Source organism: Quercus robur, chromosome 7 (assembly GCF_932294415.1).
Source record: "Quercus robur chromosome 7, dhQueRobu3.1, whole genome shotgun sequence".
In the NCBI taxonomy this organism is placed as follows: Eukaryota; Viridiplantae; Streptophyta; class Magnoliopsida; order Fagales; family Fagaceae; genus Quercus; species Quercus robur.
In genome coordinates this window covers 13,159,929-13,177,003 of record NC_065540.1, presented here as the reverse complement: position 1 = coordinate 13,177,003, position 17,075 = coordinate 13,159,929, and the positions used below count along the sequence as shown (strand labels likewise).

The following is a 17,075-nucleotide window of genomic DNA, read 5'->3' as shown; positions in this document are numbered from 1 at the left end:
TAAAATACTAGGGTTTTCAAGGCCCATATATTTACTTATGTCACTTCACTTGAGCTTCATATCCCATAGTATTTTTTTTTTTTTAAATATCTTAGGCCCAAATCAATTAAATTCATTTAATTGTAGGTCTCCTTTTTAATTTACGTATAATAATTAAATTGGTATCAAAATTATGGGGTGTTACATCCTTCTCCCCTTAAAAAATTTCGTCCTCGAAATTGTACATACCTTCGTTAACGAACAACTCTGGATGCTTTGATTTCATCTCATCTTCTCGCTCCCAAGATGCCTCCTCCAATCGTGACTAGTCCTTTTGAGGTATAGCGCAAATGTGGCTAGCATTTTTCCTTGGGTTGTTACATATGGTATCAGAGTCAGCCCGGTAATCCCATATGGGCTCAGAGACACTACCTCATAAAGTGGGCCCTAACGAGGACGTTAGGGATTTAAGTAGGGGAAATTGTAATGCCCCAATTTGATTGATTGTGTGATGTGTGTGGGTGTGTGATGAGTCCCACATCGGATATTTATTGGATTGAACTAGGCTTTATTAACAACTACAAGGAGCCTCAATTGTGACTAGTCCTTTTGAGGTATAACGCAGATGTAGCTAGTGCTTTTCCTTGGGTTGTTACAGATGGTATCAGAGCGGTGCCCTAGCCGGAAGTCTGGGCTCCACACGAGAATGTGTTTATAAGGAATAACCTCCCTTCAATGTGCAGAAGCTTTTTCCCCCACTGCTTTATGCTTTGAGGGAGAACAAAACCGTGAGGGGTATGGGCCCTAAAGCAGACAATATCTACACAGTTGGGGCGGGGTCGTTATAGACCAAATAGATCAAATATGACCAAAGCATCCTCTCTTCTACTATAAGAGAGAGAAATGGACCAAAGTTGACTAAATAGATTGACATGAACCAAAATGTTATACCTAGTGTGACTCAACATGAGTGTAATAATATTAAATGTTATGCTTCAGTTTTTAGATATTGCTAGTCGTAAATTTCGTGATGGGTAGAAATTTTGCAATAAGTTAGGAAATTTCCTAATTTTCGAATGATTACCACAACAAACCTTAAGTGGCAAGTTGTTATTGATGGGTACAAAAGCGACAACAATAATATGCCCATATTAGAATCAATAATAACTTACTATTTAAAATTTGTTATGAAATTGTCAACAATAAAGCATTTCTCTTGAGTGTGTGCGCGCGTGTATATATATGTATATTCACATATGTCCATGTGTAAGTTGTTGACCAAAGTGGACCGAAATGAATAGAAATAGACCAAACTTGGTCAAATTTGACCAAAATGGATCGAATAAACCAAAGTGAACTAAGGTGGACTGAATTGGACCAAAATAGATCGAAATACTAAGGTGATGCAGTAAGAATAAATATTAGATTAAACTTTTATCGGAATACCATGATGATATGGCTCAATAAGAGGGTAGTAATAATAAATACTATATTTTAGTTTTTAGATATTATATGTAGATTGGTTAGGTTTAAGTTACATACGAGGTAACTTTAAGCAATATTACACTACTCAATATTTTTTAATTGGATACGAATTTTGACAAACCCACCATTAGATTACATTATCTTCATATATTCTTTATACTTGCAAAATTTTAAGGTGATCAAAGATTAATAGCTATCTCATCAATCATTTGTTTAAATTAAAGTTTTTCTAGTTTAAAGTAATGTATAAAAGATGAGTTTATGAATCGAATAGTAAATAATATCCAATTAATATGAAAATTAGCACGAGTGTTAAGAATATATAGAACTTGTAATTTAATAGTGGAATTTTTAAAATATAAATTCTATAACAAATTATTAAATGGTGCAACATACTTAGATTTATACCAGATATAACTGAAACCCTATCCTATATAAATATAGATTTAAAGAAGTGAAGCCTCAAAAACATGAATATGATCAAATAAACAAGCCTTCAAAGTGGTAGCTACAAAATCATATAGGTAGGCTAAGACGTAAGAGGATTTAGAGCGAGAAGATATTGCATGTTTCGGAAACATGTGGGGTCCACCCCTTGTGAGGAGAGGATGCATGTTTCCGAATCATGCTGAATTTTCTCATTTTGAGCGGCAATGTAATCCAAAAGTAGATACCTTCTAATCCTACACGTGAAACAGTCAAACGGAAACGTATGAAAAGGGTAAAAAGTATTTGTATTTGTGTTTCACTGTCGGCCACAGTATTAGTACTTGTGTCTTTCACATTCTTGGATACTTGTTTTTTGAGAGTCACATTCTTGGATACTTTAACAATGAAATAGATTTTATCTATTGACTAAGAACTAAGAAGTCAACTGACATGAGTAAAAAATGCAACACCACGGTTTACGTGGAATTAGGAAAGTTGTATGACTGAATGTCTAAAATGAGCGTGAACGCAGTGAAGGCTAGCCTCTGACATTGTCTCTCCTAGAAATTTCCCTCCCACGCTTTGTAGTTTGTACTACAATAGTCCTTCAACCCCGGGTAACATCTTCTCTGCCTTGGTTTTTTTTTTTTTTTTTCTTCTTCATGTTTTTCTTTTCTTTTTTTCTTTTTTCTTTTTTTCATGCTTTCTCAAAGAACCCTCTTATTGATACAATTTTGATCTTAAGGTTGTTTATCATTATCTTAGGAGTCCTAAAGCTTACCATTTCTTGAAGCTAAGCATTTTTTTTTTAACTTTATATGTGTTGGGTCTGCTGGCCTTCTTAGAGGTCTACTCAGACCACAAACCTCCCACTTCTTTGGGATCTGGGAAAGGTGATTGGTAGACAGAAATTTTCCCAATTCTTGCAACTTCAAATATCTCTGATGCATTTTGCTTTGGTTGTTCTCTCTCAGAACTTGTTCCAACTGATTTTGTAGTTTTTTTGTATTACAGAAAATTTAGGTTACTGGTGAACATGGCGTCCTTTGTCAGAATAACAGGTAATTTGCACTAGTTTATAAATAATGTAGTAGTTTCAGCACATTGGGTTAACGTTTTACGCAAATGAGTCAAAGAGAAATCACACAGACGCACACTTGGCATCTTATTCTGATTGCTCCTTATTTGGGTTTTTTTTTTTTAATTATTACTTTAATCATAGCTATAGAGGTACTAAGATTTAAGAACGCACGAATCCCCTGCAATTTGGCATTATTTTATAGATAAAATTTTAATTGCTCAGTGTTTTAATAGAAAATAAAGCCCCTTGCATTCCCTCCCTTATTTTCCTTGCCTTACAAGTAATATGGAACTATCTACTGTTTAAAAAAAAAAAAAAAAAAAAAACTTTCTGCAAAATCTAGTATATTTCATTTGCTCTTTTCTTTCCAAAAGCCATTCATGAATTATGAAATTTCTTTGAAGCACAATTTAGGGCCATAGATCCTTAATCCTTATAATATTCGAACTAGGATCTTTTTGAGTTTTTTTGGTAACTCCACCATGAAATTCTTAAAATCCTATCCATTCACTATGAAATTAGTAGATTCAAACTTGGCGCATTCTAATCCAAAAACCAATGGAAAAGGAAAATCTCTAACCCTTGATATCCAAGTATGCCTATGGAAATTTGTAAGATTTCAAAGAATTCAATTGGTGATTACTGTTTCAGCCAGTTATTTTATTTGACAGTCATGTCATCACAGGGTTAGTTCAACTAGTGGGTTACAAAATTTTCATTTATAGGAAATAGTTTAATATATTAAGCCACCTTAGATTTTTTATTTATTTATTTAATTATTGGTGTTTTCTAAAGGCACTTTCTTCCTCTTCCATTGCAGTTCTGCTATGGGCTGACATGCTAACAGCTTATGCCTTGTTTGTGATGACGCCATACTTGATAAATGTCTGGAAGCTTAACATTACCCGCGCTGCTGCAATTGTTAATGTGTTTTCTGGTGTTGCGGCCATAATGCCAATAGGCATGGCCTTCCTTGTTGATGCTTTCATGGGTGACTATTGGATGCTCTTGCTCTCCAGTATTGCTTATTGCTTTGTAGGTTTTCAAAATTTCCCTCATTTTTTTGTGTTTATACTATGCTACAAGTATTACCAAGTTTGGTATATAAATCTGCTTTAGTTATATTTATCATTTTGCCAAGAGCCTTATACCCCAATCACATTGCCTGGTCTTGGGCTTCAAATTCCCCTCCCTACATTTTGCAACAATGTAGAAAGAATAATCATGGAACAACATTGGGCATCTCATCTAAATAAATTACTTGAAAATCGTTGATGCATGGATTATTTTGACTGAGGAATGTCATGTTTCATGATTATTTCTTCTTCTTCTTTTCTAATTTGAATTAATTGCAGCTCTCTGCCTTAATGTATGGAAGCATTTATAACGCCCTCCATATTATAATGTAATGGAATCAACACTATACTTTGAGATTTACTTGCATTGTTCTCCCTGCTATCCATATTACCATCAAAATGAATGACTTTTTGGGCAGATTACTCTCAAATTAAAGTGTTAATAAATATGTTAATTAAAACAATGATTTGGATGATGCGAACATTACAAATTAATCTAAAAATAAGGGTGTCAATTGCAAACTATTGTATCTGGGGTGCACTTTGCAAGCCACTTAATGCTTGTCAATTTGTAATGCTGTCTTGACAATGTTATTGATCCGAAAATGTTACCTAATTCATTCTTTTGCACAGTATAGGTTTTGACAAAGTCATAGGACTTACCAGAAGATGTACTAATTATTGGGTGTCACTGCAGGGATTAAGCTTCTTGGCAATGTCAACACCACATGTTCTTCCTGATGCCACAAGGAACTGTGATGCACACAAGCCAGGTTGCATTGGTGATGCCCAAAAGGTTCTCTTCTATACAGCATTAGCACTCATAGCTATTGGGATAGCTGGTCATATCACATCCTTTGAGTCTTTCCTGAAACAAAAAATGGAGAACCAAACGCCTGGGAAAGTGGTAGCCGTTGTTAGTGCGATTATTTTTCCAGTTGTTGGATGTATTGCACTTCCATATATAAAGCCATGGTCTGTCCGATTTGGAATACCAGCAATATGCACTGTATTGGCAACTTTTCTATTCACAACTGGCTCACGCTCATACAAACCATCTGAACCGCAGCCACAGGGGAGTCCTCTTACAACTGTATGTAGAGTCTTTGTAGCTTCTGCTTCCAAGATGTTTTGTCATCAACTACAAAATGATAATCAGGTGCCTCACACCCGGAGTCTCAGGTTCTCTCTCTCTCTCAACCAAGAAACTTGATGATATGAAGTCATTAATTTAAAACCAATTGCCCACATTTTTGCATTTTACAGGGTTATTAGAAAGTATAATGCTGTCACCAATGCTCATGATTTCTACCAGTAACTATTTTCCAATTTACTAACTTCTAATAGTTGGCAGAACTGTTACAATATGTAATCAGCCATAAGTTATGACTTACAAGCTACAAATTTTTTTATCAAGCTTAACACATATTGCCTACAATATTCTCTGAAAAATAATTTTTTAATACAGGTGCCTCGACAAGGCTACCATTAAAGTCCAACCCCAAAATAGATGGACATTTTGCAGCTTAGCAGAGGTGGAGGATACAAAAAACTTTATACGCATGATACCCATGTGGATGACCTTCATCATGTGTGGGGTTGTGATTTCCATAGGAAACACTTATTTTTTAGAGCAAGCAAATGATATGAATCGCAAACTTGGAAAATTGAAGGTCCCTCTTCTCATATTTAAATTTTTCTATGAACTTGTAAAAAACCGTTTCAAAAGCCTGGATGAAAAAGTAACTAAAAAAGTAATTCCAGAAAGGTATGTACCCTCCTTTGGAATGATAGTAGCAATGCTGTTTTCTATACTATGTTGTATCACAGCTGCAGAAGTGGAAACCAGGAGGCTTGATGTGATTAGAAGGCACGGGTTTCTTGATAAACCTAATGAGAAAATCCCAATGAGCATGTTCTGGCTTCTTCCACAGTTTCTCCTTCTCGGTGCTGTTGATGGAATGTTTAACTTCAGCATTGATAAATTCTTCACTAATCAAGCTCCTGCCTCAATGAGCCGCTACTTGAAACTTTTCAGCCACGGTGTAATTGGTGCAGGGACTGTGGGTAGTGTCCTTTCAGTTTATGTTGTGGGTAAGGTCAGTGAAAGGGGAGGAAGACCAAATTGGTTTCAGGACACACTGAATAAAAGTCGATTGGATAACTACTATTGGACACTGACAGTGTTGAGCTCTATAAATCTTATTTTGTACATCTTGATGGCATCGCGGTACACCTATAAGGACCCATCAATTGAAGATGACGATGAAGCACCAGAGAATGAAGGATCTGCCCAGCCTTAGGAAGATGATGAGCATTGTTGTTGTTTCTGTGGTTGGTGAACTTTGAAGAATTTCATTTTACATCCATTCCCCTGTATTCTCCAATTCAATGTGGCAGTATTCTCTGTATTCCTTGACGTATGTCAAGTGCAATGTAGCAACAAGCTTAAGTTAATATAACTGCAGAGTTTTCCTTCTTTTCCTTCAACCCTTTTTGATAATGTTTCTCACCAGACCACACAAAGTGAAATTGACCTTGAATTCTATTTCTTTGTTCCTTTCTTTTTCTTAAAGAAAGTAAAGAAGAAATGGTTATAAAGGCTTTTTTAAGAATGAAAAGAGAAAGGACTATAACTCAAGAACTGATCTATAGGAGGGTACTATAATTGGGTTTGCTATTATATAGGAGGGTATTAAGGTGTGGGAAAGCTCTAATTCTTTAGGTTCTGTTTCAGTTTTGTGACATTGGGTTTTTTTATTTTTTGGGTAAGGGGAATTGGATCTCAAAGAGATTCTCTTTTCCCTTTCAAGGCAAAAATTCATAGTATTATTGTTATAAAGAAATCTTGTCTTAAAAACATGGTTTCAATTCTACATATCAGTTTTGGTATCAAATATCCAAACCTTTAAGGTTTGTGTCTTAGAAACACAATTTTAGTTTTAAATATAGGTTATACAAAAAATTGTATCTTACAAACACAAATTCAGTTTTAAATATATACATTCAATTTAACATCAAAAAACCTAAATACTATATATATTGTAGATGCTTGGGAAAAGAGAGGGTGAAGTTAAGAGATTGTTTCATCACATTAGTATAGATTTTCCTCATTTGATTTCCTTTTCAAAAAACCAAGAGTACCCAAAACCCATATGTCTATTTTCGATTTTTCCATTGCATTCCTGTAAGCTGGAAGCTTAACTAGACCCTAATAGTCCATCTCTTGAAAAGCTCAGCTGGACCCTTTGGGGAAGGAGAGGGTTGAGCCCACCTCTTCTATTGCCATTGGAGTCTCTCTTCATTGTAGCCCCTGTTACTTGTGCTCTTCAAGAACACAGTCCAACCTCCATTACTCATGCTCTTCAAGAACCATCACTTGGGAATTTGGGAGAGAGGGTGAGTTTGAGTCTGATTTAAATAAGTGCTTGATCATTTGATTGGTTTAATCTTGGATAATAGGAAGAATGCTTGCATGGAATTGGGATAGTTAAATGTATTATATTTTATTCTTTTATTTAGCCGTGTGGCAATTGTGTGTATGGTTATGTGCACTTGAGCGTGTCAAAATGTAGGAGGAATTAGGAAAGTTGTATGACTGAACTCTGAAAGTGACAAAAAGTAGGTTAACGCGGTGATGGTCTATCTCTCACACCATCGTCTCTCCCAGAAATTTCCCTCCCACGCTTTGTAGTAAAATATAGCTTCAACCCCACTAGTTTTTTCAGGTATAATGTCTTCTATAACTTACTTTCTTCTCTTTTCTAATTTGAATTAATTGCAGCTATCTGACTTAAAATTATGTGAGCATTTATAATTATAACACCCACCCTAAATATAATGTAATCAAATCAACACTTTAATTTGAGATTAACTTGCATTGTTCACCCCGCTATCCATATTACTGTGAAAATTATTGAATTTTTGGGAAGATTACTCTCAAATTAAAATGTTGATTGCATTATTTTTATAGGTTAGGTTGGACATTGCATATGCTTTTATAGTTTAGGTGAATAGCTACTCTCAAATATGTTTATTAAAACATTGATTTGGATGATGCGGTGAACATTACAAATTAAACTTGAATAGAAGGGTGTCAATTGCAAACTATTGTATTTTGGGGTGCACACTGCAACGCCCTTGTAATTTAGGAGTGATATTTGTTATTAACCTGCTTTATCTTTTGTACTCTGCAATGAAATAAGCCAACTATGTTTATCAATATCTAATGCTGTCATGACAATGTTATTGATCTGAAAATGTTACCCAATTCATTCTTTTGCATTGTATAGGTTTTGACAAAGTCATAGGACTTACTAGAGATGTACTAATTATTGGGTGTCACTGCAGGGGTTAAGCTTATTGGCAATGTCAACACCACCTATCCTTTCTAATGCTGCAGGGAACTGTGGTGCATACAAGCCAGATTGCATTGGAGATGCCCAAATGGTTCTCTTCTATACAGCGTTAGCATTCTTAGCTATTGGGATATCTGGTCATATCACATCCTTGGACGCTTTCCTGAAACAACGAGATTCAAAACAACCAATGCCATGGCAAGCAGCAGGTGGCTTTATTGTGATTCTTCTTGCAATTGTTGGATTTATTGCAATTCAATTTATAAAGCCATGGTCTGTCCGATTTGGAATGCCAGCAATATGTACTGTAGTGGCAACTTTTTTATTCACAACTGGCTCATGTTCATACAAACGTTCTGAACCGCATCCGCAGGGGAGCCCTCTTACAACTATATTTAGAGTTTTTGTAGCCTACCAGATGATAATCCGCTGCCTCAAACACATAGTCTCAGGTTCTCTCTCTCTCACTGTCAACCTAGAAATTTGATGATAGTCATTAGTATCCACATTTTTGCATTTAACAGAGTTTTTAGAAAGTATAATGACTTCACCAATGTTCATGAGTTCTGTTAGTAACAATTTCCCAGTTTACTAACTTCTAACAGTCGGCAGAACAATATGTAATCAATTGTTAGTTATGACACACAAATTTTTAGCAAGCTCTACAATGTTCTTGAAAGAGGAATTTTTTTAAATACAGGTGCCCTGGCAAGGCCGCAATTGTAGTCCAAACCCAAAATCAAGAGCAGAAAGAACAAAATAGATGGAGACATTGCAGCTACGAAGAGATGGAGGATACAAAAAACTTTATACGCATGATACCCATGTGCATGACCTTCATTATGTGTGGGGTTGTGATTTCCATAGGAAGTACTTATTTTTTAGAGCAAGCAAATAATATGAATCGCAAACTTGGAAAATTGAAGGTCCCTCTTCCCATATTTAAATTTTTCTATGAACTTGTAAAAGACCATTTCAAAAGACTGTATGTTGAAGTAACTAAAAAAGTAATTCCAGAAAGGTATGTACCCACCTTTGGAATGATAGTAGCAATGCTGTTTTCTATACTATGTTGTATCACAGCTGCAGAAGTGAAAACCAGGAGGCTTGATGTGATTAGAAGGCACAGGTTTCTTGATAAACCTAATGAGAAAATCCCAATGAGCATGTTCTGGCTTCTTCCACAGTTTCTCCTTCTCGGTGCTGTTGATGGAATGTCTAACTTCAGCATTGATCAATTCTTCACTAATCAAGCTCCTGCCTCAATGACCCGCTACTTGAAACTTTTCAGCCATGGTGTAATTGGTGCAGGAACTGTGGGTAGTGTCCTTTCAGTTTATGTTGTGGGTAAAGTCAGTGAAAGGGGAGGAAGACCAAATTGGTTTCAGGACACACTGAATAAAAGCCGATTGGATAACTACTGTTGGACACTGACAGTGTTGAGTTCTATAAAATCTTATTTTGTACGCCTTGGTGGCATGGTGGTACACCTGTAGAGACCCAAGTAAAGATGCCAATAAAGCGACAAAGAATGAAGAATCTTCCCAGCCTTAGGAAGATGATGAGCATTGTTGTTGTTGCTGTGGTTAGTAAACTTAGAACAAATTCCTTTTACATCCATTTCCTTGTATTCTCCAATTCAATGTGGTAGTATTCTCTGTATCAACAAGCTTCAGTTAATCAAACAGCAGAAATTTCCCTTCTTTTTCCTTCTGCCCTTTTTGATAATGTTTCTCACCAGACCACATGAAGTGAGACTGACCTTGAATTCTAATACTTTGTTCCTTTCGTTTCTTAAAGAACGCAAGAAGAAATGATTATAATGGTTTTTTAAAAGTGAAAAGAGGAGGGACTACAACTCAAGAACTGACCTCTGGTTCTGCAAAATGGAAGGGTGAGAGAGTCTTTTGAATCTCCAACAGGAAAAGGCCACCATTATTGATTTATGCAAGTTCCACTTCAGACAAACCTGCTTGTGATGGGGCTCCAGTCCACTAACATTGAAAATTTGAATAGTTTGTTATGTAGCCAGATGAAATTAAGAGCCATGGTGTGTTTGATAAGCAAGATGAGAAAATTCCCCAAGATTGTGTTTCGATATGAGGATTTAAAATCAAATGATTAGAAGAAATAGTTGCTAGAATAAATGCTACGACACATGATGGTTTTAATCTTTGAGGATTTCATTTTTTTTTTTTTTTTTTTTTTATCCTTTGAGGATTTCATTTAAACAAAAACATTTGTGATATTATGAATTTGATATGACATTTTACTCCTAGTCATTTCAAATCCACGTATTAACAAAGCTCAAATCCCTCCATAAATTTAATCCATAGAAAACAAAAATGTCATTTCATACTCTATTCAAGTCATTTAAACTAAATATTGAAATCCTCCCCAAATCATTCCTATTAAATTCCTTTGCACAAACAAACAACTATCTCTAATCTTCTTCTTGAGGCTGGGAAAATTGCTCATTTGCTGGTGCTTAATTGAAGTCTTCAATTGCTGGGTCTTGATAGGTGTACCACAATGCCACCAAGATGTGCAAAACAAGATTTATAGAACACAATATGTTAGTGTCCAATAGTAGTTATCCAATTTCCAAAAGACTTTTATACAATGTGTCCTGAAACCAACTTGGTTTCCCTCCATTTTCACTGATCTTACCCACAACTTAAACTGAAAAGGACACTACCCATAGTTCCTGCTTCAATTACCCCAATAAGTGAAAATGGCGAGTAGCATCTTACTGATTCAGGAACTTGATCTGTGAAGTAACTATCATCAATGGTGTCCTCAGAGATTTTATCAAGGGCACTAGTAAGGAGAAACTGTGGAAGAAGCAAAAAGATGCTCATTGGAATTTTCTCATTAGTTTTGTCATATAACATGTGCCTTCTAATCACATCTAGCCTCCTGGTTTTCATTTTTGCAGCCGCAATACAGCATAGTATAAAAAACAGCTTTGCTACATTGATTCCACTTGGGGCTACATATTTTCCTGGAATTACTTTTTTAGCTACTTTGACATACAGATCAGTAAAATGATCTTTTACAGGGTCAGAAAATTTTAAATATAGGAAGGACCTTTAATTTCCAACCTTGTAATTCATATTTTTTGCTTGCTCTCGAAAGTAAATGTTTCCTGTGCAAAACAGTCCCACACATAATGAATGTTATCCACATGGGTACAATGCATATCAAGATTTTTGTATTTAATTACACACGTCCTTACACACATGACCATAAAGTATTTTAGAGCCGAAGTCAGAGTTTGTGAGGAGAGGGTCTTTTCAGTATTTAAAAAAGTGAAGCCTTATAAAAGTGCATATGAACAAATAAACAAACCTAATAGGAGATTACAGTTCATAAACAATGTAATCCAAACGTGGATGCCTCACTGTTCTAGATGGGAAACGGTCAAACGGAAACGTATGAAAAGGGTTAAAAGTACTTCCATTTCACCGTCGGGCCGCCTCATGTTAGATATTTGAAGACACACTGATAGATATATTGACATTGACTAAGAAACTAAGAAGTCAACTGATGTAGTAAAATGCAACAGCACAGTTACAAGGAACTCAGAAATTTCCCTCTACGGTTTGTACAATATAGCTTCAACCCCACTTGTCCTTCCAGGTAACACCTTCTATAACATACTTTTTTCTCTGGCTTTCTCCAAGAAACGTCTTAATTCATATCATTTATGTTTGCTTATCATTTCTTGATGGTAAGCATGTTTTTGAACTTCATGGTTTTCAACCATGTGTGCTGACCTTCTTAGAGGTAGTACTAAGCCTACAAACCTCCCACTTTTATGGGATCTGGGGAGAGCTGATTGGTAGACAGTCTTATCTCCAATTCTTGCAACTTGGAATTTCTCTGTTGCATCATGTTAGTTTGGTTGTTCTCTCTTAGAACTTAGTATATTTCAATATACTTGTTCCAAATGATTTTGTAGTTTTTGTATTACAGAAAGCTGAGGGTACTGGAGAACATGGGATCCTTTGTCAGAATAACAGGTACTTTGCACTAGTTTATAAATAATCTAGTAGTTTCAGCGCTTTGGGTTCAGTTGTTACACAAATGAGTTAAGAAATCACACAAACACACACTTGGCATCTCATTCTAATTGTTGGCTTATATGGGTCTTTTTTTTTAATCTTTAATTTTAGCTATAGAGGTACTAAGATTTAAGAACACATGAATTCCCTGAAATTTCATATTTGGCATTATCCTATAGAGAGGATTTCAATTGCTGGTTTTTTTTTTTGTTTTTTTTTTTAAAGAAAAGAAAATAAGTCCCTTGCGTTCCATCCCTTATTTTCCTTACCTTACAAGTAATATGGAACTATCTGCAAAATCTGGCACATTTTATTTGCTTTTCTTTCCGCAAGATTTTAACAAATTATCAGTACAGAAAGTAATTCTTTGAAGCACCATTTATGTTCATAGATCCTTAATCCTTATAATATTTGGACTAGGATCTTTTAGAGTTTTTTGGGTAACTCCACTGTGAAATTATTAAAATCATATCCATTCACCATGAAACTAGTAGCCTAGATTTTGCCACATTCTAATCCAGAATCCAATTAAAAAGGCAGTTCTTCAACTCTTGAAATATCAAGTATGCCTATGGAAATTTGTAAGATTTCAAAGAATTCAATTGGTGATTACTGATTTAAAGGCAGTTCTTTTACTTGACAGTCATGTCATCAAAGGGTTAGTTCAACTACTGGGTTTCAAATTATTCATCCATATATCAAGCTACCTTGTTTTTTATAATTTAATTATTGATGTAATCTAAAGGCACTTTCTTCCTTTTCCATTGCAGTTCTGGTATGGGCTGACATACTAACAGCTTATGCCTTGTTTGTGATGATGACATACTTGACAAATGTCTGGAGTCTTACCATTACCCATGCTGCTGCAATTGTGAATGTGTTTACTGGTGTTGCAGCCATAATGCCTATAGGCATGACCTTCCTTGTTGATGCTTTCATGGGTGACTATTGGATGCTATTGCACTCCAGTCTTGCTTTTAGCTTTGTAGGTTTTCAAATTTTCCCTCATTTTTATATGTTTCTATGACTATTGCCATTTTTTTGTTTAAATCTGCTTTAGTTATATTTATCATTTCGCCAAAGCCTTGTAGTCCAATGGCATTGCCTAGTCTTCTTTATAAGGAGAACCAGGTTCAAATTCCCCCTCCCCACTTGTTGTAACATTTGAATTATCGAAAGAAGTTATATTTATCACTCCAACATCATAGTAATATAGGCACAACAATGTAGAATGAATAATCAAGGAGTAACATTGGGCATCTCATCTAATAAGATCACTCGATTGTTGATACATGGATGATTTTTACTGAGGAATGTTATGCTGCATAATTATTTCTTCTTCCTCATTTCTAACTAGAATTAATTGTAGCTATTTGCCTTAAATTATGGGAGCATTTATAATGCCCACCCTAAATTATAAAGTAATTGAATCAACACTCTAATTTGAGAATAACTTGCAATGTTCACCCCACCATCCATATTAGTGTGTAAATTAATCATTTTGAGGGAAAATTACTCTCAAATTAAAGAGTTGATTGCAAATTTTTTATTTGTTTGGTTGCACATTATAAATGCTTCCATAGTTTAAGCAAATAGCTACTCTTAAATATTTTATTTAAACATTGATTAGGATGATGCAATGAACATCGCAAATTGATCTTAAAGAAGGGTGTCATTTGCAAAATATTGTATTTAGGGTGCACATTTTCATGCCCTTGTAATATGGGAGATAGATTTATTATTAACCTGCTTTATCTTTTGTACTCTGCAGTGAAATAAGCCTGTTTATGTCAATCAATTTGTAATGCCATTGGCCCATTATGACAATGTCATTGATCTAAAAATGTTACCCAATTCATTCTTTTGCACCATATAAGCTTTGACAGAGTCATAGAACTTTTTACGAGAAGATGTACTAAGTATTGGGTGTCACTGCAGGGGATGGGTTCCTTGACAATGTCAACACCACCTGTCCTTTCTGATGTTGCTGCAGGCAACTGTGGTGCATACAAGCCACTGAACCCAGATTGCATTGGCAATACCCAAAAGGCTATCTTCTATACAGCGTTAGCACTTGTAGCTATTGGCATATCTGGTCATATCACATCCTTAGAGTCTTTCCTGAAACAACAACAAGAAGATAATTCAGAGCAGCTTAGGCCATGGCAAGCGGCAGGCGGCTTGGGTGTGATTCTTCTTCCAATTGTTGCATGTATTGCACTTCCAAATATAAAGCCATGGTTTGTCCAATTTTTAATACCAGCAGTATGTACTGGAGTGGCAACTTTTCTATTCACAACTGGCTCATGTGTATACAGAAATTCTGCACCACAGGGGAGTCCTTTTACAACTGTATGTAGGGTCTTTGTAGCCTCTGCTTCCAAGATGTTTCATCATCTCCCACCAAATGATAATCAGGTGCCTCACACCCGGAGTCTTAGGTTCTCTCTCACTCTCTCTCAACCTAGAAATTGATGATACAAAGTCATTTATTTCGAAACCCAAGTACCACATTTTTGCATTTAACAGACTTATTAGAAAGTATAATGACCTCACCAATGTTCATGATTTCTGCTAGTCTCTATTTTCAAATCTACTAACTTCTAATAGTTGGCAGAACAATATGTAATCTACTGTTAGTTATGACATTATTCTCTGAAACATAATTTTTCAATACAGGTGCCTCGACAAGGCTGCCATTGTAGTCGAAACCCAAAATCAGGAACAGAATGAAAAAAATAGATGGACACTTTGCAGCCTAGCAGAGGTGGAGGATACAAAAAGTGTAGTACGCATGATACCCATGTGGATGACCTTCATCATGTGTGGGGTTGTGATCTCCATAGGAAACACTTATTTCATAGAGCAAGCAAAGGATATGAATCAAAAGGTCGGAAAATGGAAGATCCCTCTTCCCATATTTAAACTATTCTATGACCTTGTAAAAGACTATTTCCCTAATCTGTATGTCAAGGTAACTAAACTAGTTATTAGAGAAAAATATATACCCCCCTGTGGAATCACAGCAGCAATGCTGTTTTCTATACTGTGTTGTATCACAGCTGCAGAGGTGGAAACCAGGAGGCTAGACGTGGTTAAAAGGCACGGGTTTGACAATTCTAATGACAATAATGAGAAAATCCCAATGAGCATGTTCTGGCTTCTTCCACAGTTTCTCCTTCTTGGTGCCGTTGAAGGAATCTCTAAGGACTGCATTGATCGATTCTTCACTAATCAAGCTCCTACTTCAATGAAGCGCTACTTGCAACTTTTCAGCTACGGTGTGATGGGAGCAGGAACTGTGGGTAGTGTTCTTTCAGTTTATGTTGTGGGAAAGGTGAGTGGAAGTGTAGGGAAACGAAGTTGGTTTCAGGACACATTGGATAAAAGTCAATTGGATAACTACTACTGGACACTGACAGTGTTGAGTTCTGCAAATCTTATTTTGTACATCTTGGTGGCAATGTTTTACACCTATAAAGACCCACCAAGTGAAGAACCTACACAACCTTAGGAAGTTCATGTGCATTGTTGTTGTTGTTGTTTCTGTGGTTAGTATTCTTAGAACGATTTCATTTTACATTCATTTCCTTGTATTCTCCAATTCAATGTGGCAGTATTCTTTGTATTCATTGACGTTTGTGAAGTGCAATGATTCAACAAGCTTAAGTTATTGAAACAGTAGAGATTTCTTTCTCATCTCTTTTTCTTCTCACCAGACTACATGAAGTGAAACTGACCTTGATTTCTAATTCTTCGTTCCTTTCTTTTTTGTAAAGAAAGTAAGAAGAATTGATTATAAGGGCCTTCTTAACAATGAAAAGAGTAGGGACTATAACTCAAGAACTGATATCTGGTTCTGCAAAATGAGGGGACTATGACTCAGCGAAGAACATCGTTGCCTGAAAGCTAACGTGGATCCCGTAGAGAAACTTGCTTCTGGGAAGCACTGTCACAAGCGGTGCTTTGTGTATAGGGGCACTCTCTTATACTCGAGAGAAAGAAATGAACCAAAATAGACGAATAGATCAAATATAACCGAAGCATCCTCTCTTCTACCGTGAGAGAGAGAGAAATGGACCAAAGTTGACTAAAAAAACCAACATGGACCAAAATGATTGAAATGTTATACTAGTGTGGCTCAAAATGAATGTAATAACGTTAAATGTTATGTTTCAGTTTTTAAATATTGCTAGTCGTAAACTGCGCAATAAGTAGAAATTTTTCAATAAGTTAGGAAATTTCCTAACTTTTAAATGATTACCATAACAAACCTTAAGTGGCAAGTTGTTGTTGACGGGTACAAAAGTGATGACAGTGATATACTCATATTAAAACCAATAATAACTTGTTATTTAAAATTTGTTATGAAATTGTCCATGTGTAAGTTGTTGACTAAAATAGACCAAAATAAACAGAAATGACCAAAAATAGACTGAACATGGCCGAATTGGACCAAAATGGATTGAATAAACCGAAGTGAACTCAAGTGGACTGAATTGGACCAAAATAAATCGAATTGAACCAAATTAACTAAAATGGACCAAAGTGGATCAAAATAAATTGAAATATTAAGGTGATGTAGTAAGAATAAATATTA

At 35.6% G+C, this 17,075-nt stretch overlaps 3 protein-coding genes across 5 annotated transcripts in view; all 3 read left to right on the top strand.

Annotated features, from left to right (window-relative positions):
* LOC126692330 (protein NRT1/ PTR FAMILY 5.5-like) overlaps nt 1–6,533 on the top strand; it is a 31,186-nt gene extending 24,653 nt beyond the window's left edge. Inside the window, exon 7 of the mRNA XM_050387902.1 lies at nt 6,021–6,533. Within this exon, the coding sequence (XP_050243859.1) occupies nt 6,021–6,353 (333 nt within the window). The 3' untranslated portion in view covers nt 6,354–6,533. The remainder of the gene's footprint in view (nt 1–6,020) is intronic.
* The window catches only part of LOC126692332 (protein NRT1/ PTR FAMILY 5.5-like), a 33,087-nt gene that overhangs the window by 11,412 nt on the left and 4,600 nt on the right, over nt 1–17,075 (top strand). The gene's annotated exons all lie outside the window — the stretch shown is intronic.
* On the top strand, nt 11,676–16,161 carry LOC126692329 (protein NRT1/ PTR FAMILY 5.5). Of its 3 annotated transcripts, none has more exons than XM_050387899.1 (6): nt 11,676–11,892; nt 11,982–12,050; nt 12,387–12,433; nt 13,372–13,460; nt 14,414–14,916; nt 15,155–16,161. In XM_050387899.1, the coding sequence occupies exons 1-6, from the start codon at nt 11,804–11,806 to the stop codon at nt 15,987–15,989; spliced, it is 1,632 nt and encodes a 543-aa protein (XP_050243856.1). In that variant the 5' UTR covers nt 11,676–11,803; the 3' UTR covers nt 15,990–16,161. The 3 variants fall into 3 exon arrangements, with proteins under 3 accessions (XP_050243856.1, XP_050243855.1, XP_050243857.1); XM_050387898.1 differs by having other exon boundaries at nt 11,677–11,892; nt 13,246–13,460; XM_050387900.1 differs by having other exon boundaries at nt 11,687–11,892; nt 11,977–12,050; nt 13,246–13,460.